Source organism: Dipodomys spectabilis, unplaced genomic scaffold (genome assembly GCF_019054845.1).
Source record: "Dipodomys spectabilis isolate Male_0828 unplaced genomic scaffold, ASM1905484v1 ptg000532l, whole genome shotgun sequence".
Lineage (NCBI taxonomy): Eukaryota > Metazoa > Chordata > Mammalia > Rodentia > Heteromyidae > Dipodomys > Dipodomys spectabilis.
The window spans coordinates 190,226-205,522 of NW_024871209.1; the positions used below are offsets into that span (position 1 = coordinate 190,226).

Here is a 15,297-nt window from a genome sequence, read left to right on the forward strand (position 1 = left end):
AGTTAAGACCCAGTCTGGCCCCAACCACCATCTCAGCCTCCTGGGTTATGGATGTGAGCCACCTCATCTGGCTGCCCCTGACCTTCTAACTCAGAGAACCAGGTTTCAGAAGCTCTTAGAACCTGCAGTGCTCGCTCTCAGTTTACGCACATAGGCATTCACAAGGGCTCATCAAGACCCCCAAGCAGAAGATTGCTCATCATGGAGGTCTCTCTGCACGTGACCCCCTCCACATGCTAGGTGTGGAGGAGGGCCAGGCAGAAGAGGGGGACAGGCAGGAGGAAACAGAACTGAGGGGACAAAGCTTCATGAAGCTGGGGTCCACATCCAAGGCTGAGCAAGGCTGAAGTTCAAGGATCTCCGGGGAAGGAGCGCATTCCGATTCCTGGGCTGAGGCAGACATGCTTGCATCCCCGGTTATAGGAACCGGTGACCCCAGAGGCAGAGACCAGCGCGGCGATGGACACCCACGGGCCGGGGGGGCACCCGGAGACGCAAGCCCTGGCGCTGTGTGTGCACTGCTCACTCCGGGGCCGTAAAAAAGGATGGAGGTTGGTTTCAATGAGACATTAATCCTACATATAACAAGCGCTTGCCACAGCTAGATGTCAGGCAGGCAATGTTTGAACTTCCAAGCGAGTCCCAGCCCCTCTCCATGGGAGCAGGGAGAACGGAGCCGTGGTGAGGAAAGCTCACCTATGTTCCTGGGCTGCGGCGGGGCACTGTCTTAGAAGCAGCTTGAACCCTGCCGCTCCTTCTAGTGGAAGGTGCTCAGACGCCATTAGTCGCAGGCCGTCCCCTCTCAATGCTGTGTGCGTCTGTGCCTGTCCTGAGGCTTGAAGGCAAAGCTGGGCCTGTCCCTGAGCCTTCTCACCCCAGGCTGGGGCTGCGCCACTGGGGCCACAGCTCTACTTCTGGCTTTTTTTGCTGGCTCATTGGAGATAAGAGCCTCAGACTTGCCTCTCCAGGCTGGCTTTGAACCACTGTCCTCAGATCACAGTCTCCTTTGTAACTCAGATAGGTGTGAGTCACTGGTGCGCAGCGGCACTCGGAGATCTCCTTCTCCTAGCCAATTGGACACCCACCCTTGATAATCCCAGACTGCCGTGGGCGGGGCCTGGGCCCCCAGAAGCTTCTGTCTAGTTGCTTGGACTTCTCTCCCCTACTTGGCAGGGAAGCTGGTGTAGCCCTGCACTCACCCCTGCTCACTGCCCAACAGCCAGCACTCATGTGCCAGCAACCAGGATACAAGACCACCCGCTGAGGCCAGCCACGCCCCCATGGGCATGGATACCGTGAACAGACTCCTTCCAGACCCCCGAGGCCTCAGCCCGCCAGCCAGTCCCCTGCCACAACTCTCTGAGAAGCTCCTCCAGGCCCCCAGGGCTCAGAACGGGATGCTGGAGGCAGCGTGGTCCCCCTCCCCCCAGCCCCTGATGCTGAGGGACAGAGGGGCAGGAAGAGGCTTGCTGGAGGACCTGCCTCAGCAGACTGCTTTGGCTAGGTCCAGAGCCACGGGATTGACTCTCCATGTTTATTTGGTCGGAGTTGTCAGTTTCCAGGTTTCCTTCTAGCCCGCAGGGAATGTGAACAGGATTTGTCCGTGAGTTTGGGCCAGCGGGGAAAGGCTGGCCGGCTGCACAGCTGGGTCTGGCCCCTTGTCAAATGCAGATGGAGAGCTGACCCAGGCCCTCAGGAGAGGGGCACCCCCCCTCCAGAGCGCTGACTGCTCCCTGCGGGCTCACCACGACAGGGGATCAGCTCTGCCCTGAGGGATTCCGGTCCACACGGAGATGCCAGAAATGACCCAGGACCTCAGGGGGGACCTGGGCCCTGCAGGCCACCAGCCGCTGGGGAGGAGACACCGCGCTCCAGGCCCAGCACGCTTCGGGTGCGGCCGCCACCCCCCCACACACACCCCATCTCTTCCACAGCACAAACGGAAGCGAGGTACCAGGTGGCCCCTGAGAACTCCGGGAGCCAGGAGGAGGTGAGGTCAGCCAGAGGGCATGGAGAAGATGGGCTAAGAGAAGTGAAGGCCACTTCATCTCTCCTCCCTTCCCCCCCCAGAGCGGACCCCACCCCTTCGCCTACACTGGCAGACCCGGGACCCCAGAGTGACCATTGGCCCCGGCTCAGTCTAAGGCTAGCATGTGAGTGCACACTCACTCACATGCATACACTCATGCACACTCATGCACACCCACACATGCACACACTCATGCACACTCGCACTCATGCACACCCACACATGCACACTCATGTACACTCACACACTCACTCATGCACACTCACACACATACACATACTCAGGCACATTCACACTAACTCATGCATGTTCATACACCCATGCACACTCACACGTGCACACTCACGCACACACACACTCACATGCACACACTCATGCAGTCACACAGATGCACTCACTCATGGACACTCACACACACATGCACCAACACTCGCACAAACACACTCGCACACTCACTCATACAACTCATGCACACGCGCACTCACACGCTCGCACTCATACACACCCACAGGCTCACACCGGCACTCTCGCACACTCGCGCGCGCGCACACACACACTGCGAGGGAGCCCCCAACCCCCGGGGCTCGGCGCGGGGACCGTGCCCTGCCAGGCCGCCGGGTCACGCGGACCCCGGCGCGGCGGAGGGCGCACCGAGCCGGGCGGCGGGCGCGCAGGTCGTGGGGAGGCCGGGCCGGGCGGGCCGGGCCGGTGACTTACGCCGCTGCTCTCCCCGGTCCAGTGCACCATCGCCTGGTTGTGCGTCGCGTCCCCCTTGAGCACGAACGAGGAGCTGACCAGCGAGACCTGCGCCCGCGAGGCCCCCGCCGCCGCCGCCCGCGCGGGGCGCCCCCGGCCCGGAGCCGGGGCGCGGGGCGCGGGAGCCGCGCCGTCCGGGCGGCCGCGGGGCGGGCTCGGCGGGCCCCGGGTGACCCGCGCGGGGGCCCCCGGGCGCCCGGGCTCGGCCGGCAGCGGCGGCGGCAGCAGCAGCGGCAGCAGCAGCAGCAGGAGCGGCCGCGCGCGGGGCCGGGGCCGGGGCGGCGGCGGCGGGGCCCCGGGGCGGCGGGCTCGGGCGGCGGGGCCCGGGTGCGCCATGGTCGCCGAGGGGCGGCGGCGCGGGGCGTCCGGGCCGGGGCGGCGGCGGCGGCGGGGAGAGCGCGAGGGCGCGGGGAGCGCGGGGAGCGCGGGCGGGCGGAGCGCAGAGAAAGGAGCGGGCGAGGGGCGGGCGGAGGAGGGGACGAGGCCGCCGCGCAGCCCGGCCGCCCCGCCGGGGCCGCAGCGCCACCTGCCGCCCGCGCGCTGGCAAGGCCGCCCGCCCGCCCCGCCCGCCCCGCCCGCCCCGCCCGCCGCGGCACCTGCTGGGCCCCAGCAAGAATCCCGGCGGCCCCGGCCGGCGGCTCACGCCCCGTGGCCCGGCTACTCAGGAGGCTGAGATCTGAGGATCACGGTTCAAAGCCAGCCCGGGCAGGAAAGTCCAAGAGACTCTTATCTCCAATAAACCACCAGCAAACCAGAAGTGGCGCTGTAGCTCAAGCTGTAGAGCACTTGTCTTGAGCTGAAGAGCTGAGGGACAGCGCCCAGGCCCAGAGTTCAAGTTCAGAGATCAACGAAATAATAAAGCAAAGACCCGGTGTCCCGAGCTGACAGAGGGGAGAGGCAGCAAGTGACATGGTTACCCCACCACCACCACCACAGCCAGCACGGCCGTGGAGACAGCAGGCCGGGTCCGGCATCTCCAGGGGGCTTCGTCCCCGCACACACACAGTCTGCGGCAGGAGTGGGGTGCTGGGCAGCCTGGACGGACGCACCCCGGTGGATGTGGAGTCAAGGGCCCACCTGCCTGTTTCTGTTCACTGGCAAAGGAAGGTCTCTGGGTTCCCCTGGGACGTGCCCAGCTGGCCCTGGGGACACACACATGGGCAGGGCCAGGGTCCAGGCCAGCCCTGACCCTTGGTCTGAGCCAGGGCTCACCCACCCATCCCCCCACTTCCCCAGAGGAGCTGGAGTGGGGTCCGGTGGGCCCAGCCAGTCCCAAGAGAACAGCCAGGGCAGAGGTCAAAGTCCCCAACACCAGCATTTGGGAAAGACTGCAGAGTTGAGCCCCAGAAAGTCTACCCAACAGCAAACACCTCACTGGGATCCCCTGTACCCCAGCTCTTCTTCCCATGGGATGTGTGCCAGCTCCCTGACCCCGGGTATAAATCCCCAACCTCTCAGGATCAGAGGAAGGGAGGCTGAGGAAGGGAGGCTGAGGAAGGGAGGCCTGACGGCTGTGGGAATACCTGGTCCAGCCAGGGAGTCAAAGGGAGCTGGAAAGGGAAGGGGGCAGGGCCTGGGGAGGGGTCAGGGAAGGGAGCCCCCTCCAGCCTAAATGGCAGAGACTCCTGCCCCTGAAACTACGTCCCCCAGTCCCGTGTGCATTGCAGGGGGCTCTTTGACAGCTGTGGTCTCTTCCAGCATCTAGTGGTTTTGCTGTGTTTTGGTTTTACATCTGAAGGTCGATTACTGAGCGCCAACTATGTGCTGGGGCTGGAAAGAAGATGGCCCCCGGGGCTAGGCTGTGAAGCACGAGCTGTGCCCGTCGATAGAAGAGGCGACACAGCAGACCCATGCACACGGGAGGCGACCCTACCCCTGCCCTCCAATCACCACGCTGCTTCCTCCGGAGGAGGTGGGGGGTCTCAGGACCCCACCCCAGAGGCTCAGATCTACCGTCCAGCTAGCCGGGGAGCCTCGAGGGAGGAGCAGAGCCAGCCTGCACCCCAGATGGCAGCATGACTCACCAGGGCTTTCCAGAACAATCTGCCACCTGGGCTGAATGCTACATGCATTTGGAAGCGGAGGCTCGTTCCTCCCTCTGTGCGACCTGCACAGACCTTTAGGGCATGCAGACATGGGGCACTGGGACAGGGTGACGAGAGGACCCCAGGGCTGCAGGGCCCCTGTCCAGCGTGAAAGCCACGTTCAGCCACTGGCCAGCACCCCCAGAAAGCAAGCTGCCTGCTGACGGGCCGTGGAGGGCTCTGGGAGCAGGGGAGGACGCTGGGAAGTGTGGAGGGAGCCATAGCAGGGACTCTGCGGTGTCGGGTCGGGGGGCAGGGGGGCCACCTCTCCCGGCGGAGGAGCCTCCTGGAGACACTGTCTGGCCTGCTTTGCGTTTGTGGGCGGCTGGCATGTTGTAGGCAGGGGGGCGGGATTATTGGCATGTTTACAGCCACCGGCTGCCACCACAGTTGAAGGAAGCCACTTGGGGATTCCTCCTAAGGTTCAAAGAAACACTGTGGTAGCCAGGAACCCCACAGGGACCCATCACCCCACTTCCAGACGCCTCCCATTTCTTGGCACTTGTAGTAAAACGCATCAGGGACCTGGGGACCCAGAAGCAAGACAAAGAATTGAAAAGTGTGGACAGCGAGGACAGCAGGCCGGGCCGCTCCGGGCATGACGTCCCACCTGCCCAGGAGGAGGAAAGGGGGGCTGTCCCCAGAGACCTCGGTGGTGACGCAGCGCCCACTGAGACCACCAGAGGCTCTGCACACACCTGGCGTGACATCAGTGCACAGGTGAGACCTGCAGGCCTGAGGCCAGGCCACCTGCATGTGCTGATACTCAGCCCCCAGCACCCAGTCCGATGCCAGGCTCTCTTCCAGCACTGACATCTAAGATGCTCAGCCCCAGCCACCCTCCTCACCCACTCTAATCGGCTCTACACTGAATCACTCCTGCTCTCCGCTCTTAGGGATCTCTGAGTCTGATGGAGGAGGCACACAAACCCACAGACATGAGTGCCAGGGAAGGGCGTGCCCACAGGAGTTATCCAGGAACCTAGAGGAACTATCTGGGGAGAAAGGGAAACAGGGCAGCATCCGTCCTGGTAACAGTACGGCAGGAAGCACCCATGGGCCAGGCAGGGTCGAGGTGAAAGAGCTCACTGGGCTCAGGGCACCGGCAGAGAGACGGGACAGATGGCCACGCAGGAATGGGCACCTCCTGTCTGTCAGGGAGAGTCCAGTGGTGATCAACGTGCCCTCCCAGCCCGAAGCAGCCGCTGGGCCGGGGCTTGGGGTCTGTCTGTGTGCTGTGGGGAGAAGGGGGTTTGGGAAGGAATAGATTTAAAGGCCCAGCGCTCAGTAGCACCCCAACAAATGATGCCTTTTGTGGCAGATGAGTGGGGACCCCGCTGGATCCCAGTGTGTCTGCAAAGACACACTTCCCGACTGCTCCCCTCCAGAAACGAGGGAGACACTGTGTCTTCCCAACACTCAATCAGACCTCTTGCTCATGCAGAGCCCCTCCTCCAGTATTCACAGTCTCGTGATCACATACCCACTTATCTTTACTAATGTGACAAAGCCTCACTTGTGAGTCTCCCCCCAAAACCCTGTAAAAAATAAAATAAAATAAAAATAACTAAAACAACAAAACCAGAAGCCCTTCTTACTGGAAGAAACCTGCGGGACTCCTGACTCCACCGAGAGGAGGAGGAGGGCTTGGGAGACCCCGCCCTTGGCCTTGCCCTTGGCTTCCACCTCCACCAAGAGGAAGCCTGTGGTCCACACCGGCACAGCAAGGCTGCCACAGCCCACAGAGCTGTCCCCCTTGACCTTCAGCAAACAAGCAGGAAGAGGGGACGGCTCTGAGCGGGCGGGATCGGGGACAGGATCTCCTTGGCAGTTGTCAGGTGCAACAGAGCAGGCCGTGCGGACATGGGTTGGAACTGCAGCTTGGACCAGAAGCCAAAGGGTGATGTGGAACAGACCAGGCCATGCTCCCCTCCACGGGCTTCTGCTGTGTGCGCACTCGGGTATATAATTTGTTGTTGTTGTTGTGCCAGTCCTGGGTCCTGAACTCAGGGCCTGGGCACTGTCCCTAAGCTCTGGTGGTATATGATTATAACACAGGGAGGAGGAGGAGGAGAAACAGGGGGAGGGAGAGGAGGGAAGATCACGTCTGGAGCAAGAAAGCTGAAGAGACTAAGTCTTAGGGTCCCTTCCTAGGACAGCCCCTAAGGATGAAGCCACGCCCCCTAAGGCCCTCCTACCAGCCACACCTCTCAAGGCCCCACCTCTCAGGGACCAAGCCTCCAATCCCCATGGAGCACTATTAAACCCCACCCAGCCTGGAGAAGACAAGGGTCCCAGAGACTCCACAACCTGTGGGAGCCAAACCAGGGCATGCCTCTGCAAGCCGGCCTCCCACGGACGACGGCAGAGTAGGTCCGGGCAGCCCTGGGCACCCAGACAGACATGGAGGACCACACCCAACACAGAGGTGCGCACGGCACAGCGGTGCATGCACAAGTCTGCAGTCCAGCTACCAAGTGCCCACAGGGCATGGGCACGTCCACTCACAGGCAAACTCTTCCGGATGCCAGGGCTGGCAGCCAGGCCTGCACCCACTGGGCCGGCAGCGGCCATACTGCCCCCCCCCCCCCCCCCCGCTGGAAGAGAGGCACCCAGCATGCACCTCTCCCCTCCTCACCCAGCATGCACCTCTCCCCTCCTCACCCAGCATGCACCTCTGCTCTCACCTAGCTCACCTCTCCTCACCTTACCCAGCATGCACCTCTCCCCTCCTCACCCAGCATGCACCTCTCCCCACCTCCAGCAGTCACACTTTTCTAACTCCCCCCACCCAGCCATGGGTTCTGGGTCTCAGTTTCCCCATCCATAAATTGAGAGGATGGAGGCCAGGCAGGGCAGTAAAATGCCAGCTACTTGGGAGGCAGAGATCAGAAAAACTGCAGTTCAAAGCCAGCCCAGACCCTCCCCTCCCCCTCCAAAACAAGTGGTGAGACACAGCTCAACAATGAGCTTGGCATGGGGTGCTGACTCACCCCAGCCTTGCAGGAGCAAAGTCCAGTCCTGGACAGTAACAAGAGCCCTTATCTGAAAGAATAGCTGAAGCAAAAAGGGCTGGGGTGTGGTTCAAGTTACAGAGAACCTGCCTAGCCAAAGGTCCTTGAAGACCAAAATACAATAAAATGAGAGGGTGGGCTCCCTTAAGTCCCCCGAGAACGCCCTTAGTCCAGGAGGTTCTCCATGATGCACCCAGCACGCCAGGAGGGGCAGCTGACTTTATCCCTGTTAGAGTCACGTGACATTGGCATATCAAGCACTGAACATTTCTGCAGCTGAAAAACCTATTCAGCTCTGATTAACTCCAGGGTTTCCCCCAACTTTTTGACCCTGTAGCTCTTTATTTCTGCTTAACAGCTCTGAGCGCTCCAGGAACAGGAAGTGTGTGCTGAGCATACTGGAAAGCAGAGACGGGACTCATTCCACCCAAAGTGCTGGGGTCCCAGGGAAGTGCATTTGCATGTGAGCGAGGAGTCAAGGCCCTGGGGGAGCAAAACAGAGCGAGGGGCACAGGTGCAGAGCTGCAGGCACCGCCCACACACGCTGAGCATGGGCAGGGGGCGGGCAGGGGGAGGAGCTGCGGCTCTCCAGTGCTCAAGTGCTGTGCTTTATGCTGAGGTTGAAGAGAACCTTCTAGAGGTTATCAGGAGAAGGAATGAAAGCCAGGCACTGGTGGTGCACACCTGTCATCTAGATACTCAGCAGACTGAGACCTGAGGATCACAGTTCGAAGCCAGTCCAGGCAGGAAAGTCCATGAGACTCATCTCCACCTAAGCAGCAAAAAGTCAGAGGTGGAACTGTGGATCAAGTGCACCAGCCTTGAGCAAAAATAAATAATATAGAATGGGAGAAGGGTTGATCTGGCCAGCTTTGTGTTTAGTAGAGTTCGTGCTAGCATCTGCTAAAGAAGGCTGGGGGAAAGCCAGGCGCCAGTGACTCACACCTGTAATCCTAGCTACTCAGGGGGCTGAGATCTAAGGATCGCGGTTCAAAGCCAGCCCCAGCAGGAAAATCTCCAATAAACCACTAGAAAACCAGAAGTGGCGCTGTGGCTCAAACGGTAGAGCACTCGTCTTGAGCTGAAGAGCTGAGGGACAGTGCCAAGGCCAGAGTTCAAGCCTCCGAATCTACAAAAAAAAAAGAAGAAGAAGAAGAAGAAGAAGTCTGGGGGAGGAGGGAGAGCAGAGGGAGAGGGGGGGAGAAGGCTGAGGGAGGAGAGAGGGGGAGAGCTGAAAGAGAGAGCAGAGGGAGGGGAGAGGGAGGAGGTTAGGGGGAGAGGAGGAAAGAGATACGGGGAGTGTGGGGGTAGAGTGGGGGAAGGAGAGGAGAGCGCGGAGGGGAGGGGAGAGAGTTGGGGGAGGAGGGGGAGGAGAGAGAGAAGGTAGAGTGGGGGAGGGAGGATTGCGATGAGAGGAGGAAAGTGGGAGGAAGAGGGAGGAAAGGGGGGAGAAAGTAGGAGGGGGGAGAGAGCAGAGGTGGGCAGAGCTGGGAGGGGGAGGAAAGAGGAGAGGAAGAGGGGAGGGAGGGAGGAGGAGGAAAGAGGAGGGGAAGAGGGTAGGGAGAGGAGAGCAGGGAAGAGGAGAGGAAGAGGGGAGGGAGGGAGGAGGAGGAAAGAGGAGGGGAAGAGGGTAGGGAGAGGAGAGCAGGGAAGAGGAGAGGAAGAGGGGAGGGAGGGAGGAGGAGGAAAGAGGAGGGGAAGAGGGTAGGGTAGGGAGAGGAGAGCGGGGGAAGAGGGGAGAGAGGAAGCAGAGAGTGGGGGAGAGGGAGGAAAGGGGGAAGGGGAGAGAGCTGGCAACGTGGTAAACTCAGTCTCCAGAGGATGACTCAAGATTTAGTCCCCAAAAAACCCTCTTGTTTCCAAATAACCGATGATTTGTTTTCATATAGACAAAGCATCCAGATCTTTCGCTGATTTCTCAGTCTCCATATGGTGCCTAGGAGTTGCACAGGCAGTGAGAAGCTACCGGAAGGTTTTACACCCTCTGTGTAGACACTGTCCTAGTGGAGGCTGAGAGATTTGGGGTTCGGGCTCCCGGGAGGAAGGTTTCCAAAGCCCTCCACTTCAGAGGCTTCTGGAAAGAGGCCTCACAGGATTCCTTGTCTTCAAGATTCCGTTCAGAAATCAACATTTTCATTGCCAAATATTGACTATGAACTTGACATTTCATTTAAATTCTTCACACGTTGGAGAATCCTCAAAAATGAAATTTTGGTTGAAGATCATGGTTTGAAGAATTTCACTCAGCATTTTCCTTGGAGAGAGTGACCAGCAGCAAAGCATGGGCCCTGCTCCAAACCGGTTCCTGCAAGGCCCTCTTCGGAGGCAAAAGCCACCCCATTCTGACAGGATAGGGGTCACAGGACAGGGTCCGGTTCTGTCCACCACTGTATTCCTAGAGGCACACTCAGGGCTGAGAGCACAGTGGACACTCAGGCAGCATTTACTAAGTGAGTGGATGCATGGATGCATGGATATATGATGGATGTAAATATAAATACATGGGTGGGTACATGTAAATACTGATATATGGGTTGATGAATTGATAGGTGATGAATGATGGGTAGATGGATAAGTAGATCAGGAGGTAGGTAGGTAGACAGACAGACAGACAGACAGATAGATGATAGATGGATGATGGATGGATAAATGGATGGATGGACAGATGGATGGATATGGGAGTGGACAGGCTGAAGTGCCTGTCACACTGAAAGCTTCTGGATCTTTGCTTCTAGACTACAATGCCTTGTATGACCAGCAGCATACTAGAAGGGAAAGAGGACTGGATTCCTAAAATCTAATAAACATGCCCAGTCAGACCACATGATAAAATACTAATATGGACAAATCAACTGTACTTTTGTATGCCAGCAACAATCTACAAATGAAATTGAGGAAACTGTTCATGGCTGGGCACGGAAGGCTCACACCTGTAATTCTAGCTACTTGGGAGGCTGAGGCTAGCTAACATTGAAAAGGTTTGAAAGACTGCTTTTCAACAGAGCTGGGCTCCGTAGTGCACCTCTTATCCTAGCGATGGCTGGAAAGTTAAAATAGGTGGATCACAGCCCCACAACCCGTCAGCCCACATCAGCAATAACAAAGACGAGACACTGAGTGTGGCTGATGAGAACTGACCATAGCTCAGCCATCAGGACAAGTTTTGTTTTAAGTTAAGATGTATCTGGAGTAACATAGTATCTTTCTCTTACCTAAAAAGTGACATGTTGTTACTGGTCCCCATGTCACAAGTAGGCTACTCAAGAGAAATAAAACAGACATCCCTAGATGTCGGTGCAAATCTTAGTAAGTCATTCATAATAGCCCCAAACTGGAACCAATCCACATGTCCATCAATGCAGGAATGGAACATGGAGGCCCTCCTAGAGATTGGAGGAATGGAAACACTGTGGCGCTGGTAGAGATGGAGGAAGGAAACACTGTGGCACTTGCAGACAGTGAAGAACGATATATTAATTTAAAAATGGAGGGGTTGGGAAGGTGGCTCAGTGGTAGAGCGCTTGCCTTGCAAGCCCTGGGTTCGATTCCTCAGCACCACATAAGCAAAAAGAAAAAAGCCGGAAGTGGTGCTGTGGCTCAAGTGGTAGAGTGCTAGCCTTGAGCTGAAGAGCTGAGGGACAGCGCCCAGGCCGAATTCAGGCCCCATAACCGGACCCAAAAAATAAATAAATAAATAAGAAATAAAAATGGAATAACTGGTCTATGCTGGTAGTCACTGAACCAAGTAAAATCAACACAGACACCAACTGCAACCAATGGTAAAATTCCATCTATTTAAAGTGTCCAGCGAAGGCAAATTTATGGACACAGAACAGGGGGCACGGGGCTGAGGCCTGCATGGGAACGGGGCGGGTAATGGATGTGCTCTACAACTGGCTTGCACCCTGGGTGCACAGATCTATAAAATTTCTAAAAACCATTGAAGGAGATACTGCAAATGGGCGGATTTTATGGTGTGTAAGTTATGCCTCAATAAAGCTGGGTCTTCTTTAAGGACAGAAATGGGCTTCAGGGCTTCATCGCTCATTTAGCCGCCAGCCCGGTGTGTCTGCGCTGTGCGTGTGTCTGGCACGGTCCTGCCCCGGGCCGAGTACACTAACAGACCAGCAGCCCGTGCTGGCTGACACCTTCCTGCCTGTAGGCTCAGGTCAGGGAAGTGAGAGCTGTTTGCTTGCTTGCTTGTGAGGGTGCAGGCTGGTGCTCTACCACACAAGCCACGCCTCCAGTCCCTTTTTGCTTTCATTGCTTTCAAGTGAGGGTCTCACCTTAAGCTCAGGCCAGCCTGGGCTGTGATCTTCCTGCTGGAGATGACAGGAGCAAACCAGCCAGCGCCAACGTGACAGGTATGTGCTACTGCACCCCGTGATGGGTTGAAATGGATTCTCATGAATATTTATGTTCTACATTTCCAGATAGAAAAGCAGCCTGGAGGGGTAAGCCACGTGGGGACAGAGGCAGAGACGGGAAGTCTGGATGGCAGCAGATGCCAGGGAGGGGCCCGAACCGATTCGCGAAGCCACAGAAGGACCCATTTCTGCCCACCCCTTGACACCACACTTCTGTCTCCTGAACTTGGGCAGAATATTTCTGTTATTTTCATCTGCTCAGCTGAGATCCTTTGCTATGGTGGCCAGGAAAGAGGACAGGGCCTGTGCTCAGTTCGCGCAGCTCAGGACCCACAGGACCCACCCTACATGCGCTAGGCACAAGCTGGTTCTGAGGAGCCAGGTGCATGTTTGAACCCAAGCCCCGGTGTCTCTTGGATTCATGAACTAGAGCGCCCTTCCTGAGGCAGCAAACGTGTTTGATAGATGGTTTGATCTTTTCTAGAAAGTCAGATATTTTACCAGTGGACCCTGTCTGCGCGGCCTCTGCTGCCCTTTCTTTACAGCAAGAGCACTACTCCTTTTATAAGAGGCTCTTGTCACCAGAGCAAAATGACAGCCAGCAGAAAGGCCACTAGGAATGAATCTACTCGGAGGAGAACACAGGGGCAAACACAGGAGGGCAGGCACAGGGGACAGGTGCACCGGGCTGCCACCCAGAATCAAACAGAAAGGAGCCGGTGACTCATACCTGTAATCCTACTCAGGAGGCTTAGATCTAGAGAACTGCAGTTCAAAGCCAGCCCAGGCAGGAAAGTCCAAAACAATCAATAAAAAGCCAGGAAAGAAATGTGGTTCAAGTGTTAAAGCGCCAGCTAAGAGAGCAAGCCAAACAAGCACAGGGTCTTGAGTTTAACCCCAACACCACCAAAAAACAACAATAAGGGTGATAAGTTCTAAGTTATATGCAGTTTTTAGTGTGTTTTATTTTTTATTTTTTTGTCGGTCGTGGGGCTTGAACCCAGGGCCTGGGCGCTGTCCCTGCGCTCTTCAGCTCAAGGCTAGTCAAGGCTAGCGCTCTACTGCTTTAGCCATAGCGCCACTTCCAGTTTTCCAGTGGTTTATTGGAGATAAGAGTCTCACGGACTTTCCTGCCCAGGCTGGCTTTGAACGGTGTTCCTCAGATCTCAGCCTCCTGAGTAAATAGGATTACAGGCGTGAGCCACCAGCACCCGGCTCCTGTGTTTTATTTTTTTGTGCCAGTCCTGGGGCTTGAACTCAGGACCTAGGCACTAATCCTGAGCTTTTTATTCACTTGAGGCTGGCTCTCTACCATTTGAGCCACAGCTCCACTTCTGACTTTTTGGTGGTTAATTGAAGGGAAGAGTTTCACAGACTGTTCTGCCCAGGCTGAATGCAACCCTCAATCCTCAGATCTCAGCCTCCTGCATAGCTAGGATTCATGGTGTGAGCCCAGTGCCTAGCAGTTACGCATATTTCTATTTTTTTAGGCAATGGTTTACCTCCTCTCCCTTCACCTCCTCCCACCTCTGCTTCCTGCTTTCCTCCTCTGAGGCCTCATGTCTATTAGTCAGTCTCTGGTGAAAACAGCCTAGAAGGCAACTGAAGAGAGGAAGGACTTTTCTTTTTGGCTCATGAGTCCAGACAGCAGAGCTGCTCACCTCAGGCAGCCAGGAAGCAGAGAACAGCAACAGGAAGTGGACAGGAAGCAGAGGGGAACAAGAAGGAAGCCGAGAGAAGGGACAGGAAGCAGACAGGGAGCAGACACACCCTTGGGGGACACACATCACCCCCCACCCCCGCTATAAAGTCCCACCTTCCCAGTACCTGCCCCCATCTCCTCTACCCGCCCCCCCCCCCCCCCCGCAGTGATTTTCCTCCACAGTCAGGGGCGATTTTCCCTGCTGGTTTTTTTTTCCTCTCAGATCGATGAAATCAAGTATGGTTTGGATGGAGAGCAGGGTCGCTGCAGCCAGGTGCGTTGGTTCCGGCAGTTACTCCAGGCTCCGGCCAGGTGACCTCGCCGCACCTGACTGCCAGACGATCGAAATGCATTCATACCAGAAACAAGTTCAAAGCTCCTCTCTTGATTTAGACCCAAAGGAAAATACCACAGAGGAGAACGAGCTTTCCCACTCAAGTAGCACTTAATGCCTGATCTGACTAGATGAACTCTTTTGAGTGGGTGGCTTTGCTCTGCTGACTGGGATAAAGGCGGCAGTCACACGCAGTTCCATGGCGTGTTCTCATCTCCACGGTGGAGGATCCCCGTCCACGCTGGAGAGCAGCATGCAGGGCAGGGCAGGGCGAGCACAGGGCCCTAGCGGCTGACAACCGGAGGAGAAAACTAGCACCTTTCAAGCCACAAGAGAATGCAATTCCCAGGGCCCCCAAAGCCCGGGGACGAATGGGTCAGAAGCTGTTTGGGGTGCCAGTTGGAGGGAGGGTATGCTTTTGTCTCTGGAGCAGCAGCGAGCAGATGAGGGGTGGGGCCTGGGATGGGGTCTCAGTGGGCCACAGAGATGCACCCAGCTTGGACCCGCGGCCAGCCCAGTTCCTGCACCCCCTGATCACAGGCCACGGGAGCCTGCCTCTGTGTGAGAACAGCTCTACAGATCTGCCCCTTCCTGTGACTCAGTTTCTCTCCTCCAAAATGGGATTGGAAGTCATCTGCTGCTCCTTGGCAGTGTGGTGAGAAGCTCACATGTGCAAGACAGAAAGTGAGCAGCGGAAAGTGGCGCTGTGGCTCAAGTGGTAGCGCGCCCACCTTGAGCTGAAGAGCTGAGGGACAGCGCCCAGGCCCAGAGTTCAAGCCCCAAGACCGACAAAAAAAAGAAAGACAAGAAAAGAAGAGAAAGAAAGGAAGGAAGGAAGGAAGGAAGGAAAGAAAGAAAGAAAGAAAGAACGAAAGCGAGCAAGCAAGCAAGCAGCTGGTGAGCTGGTGCCGGGCCGGGGAGACAGAGCTGGCGCCTCAGTGCTTCCCGAGGCCACGAACTCACGCTTTAAAACGGCCCCCATGGGAATCTGTGAGTTGTGGAATTTCGTTG

General features: G+C 57.2%; 1 protein-coding gene across 1 annotated transcript in view; it reads right to left on the minus strand.

Moving 5' to 3' along the window:
- LOC122099759 (VPS10 domain-containing receptor SorCS2-like) overlaps positions 1 to 7,443 on the minus strand; it is a gene marked incomplete at its 3' end in the record, with an annotated part of 197,048 nt that extends 189,605 nt beyond the window's left edge. The window contains exons 1-4 of the mRNA XM_042670296.1: positions 7,287 to 7,443; positions 6,468 to 6,749; positions 5,800 to 5,864; positions 2,747 to 2,986 (exon numbers count right to left, since the gene is read on the minus strand). Of these exons, the coding sequence (XP_042526230.1) occupies positions 2,747 to 2,986; positions 5,800 to 5,864; positions 6,468 to 6,749; positions 7,287 to 7,443 (744 nt within the window). The remainder of the gene's footprint in view (positions 1 to 2,746; positions 2,987 to 5,799; positions 5,865 to 6,467; positions 6,750 to 7,286) is intronic.
- Positions 7,444 to 15,297: the final 7,854 nt, after the last annotated feature.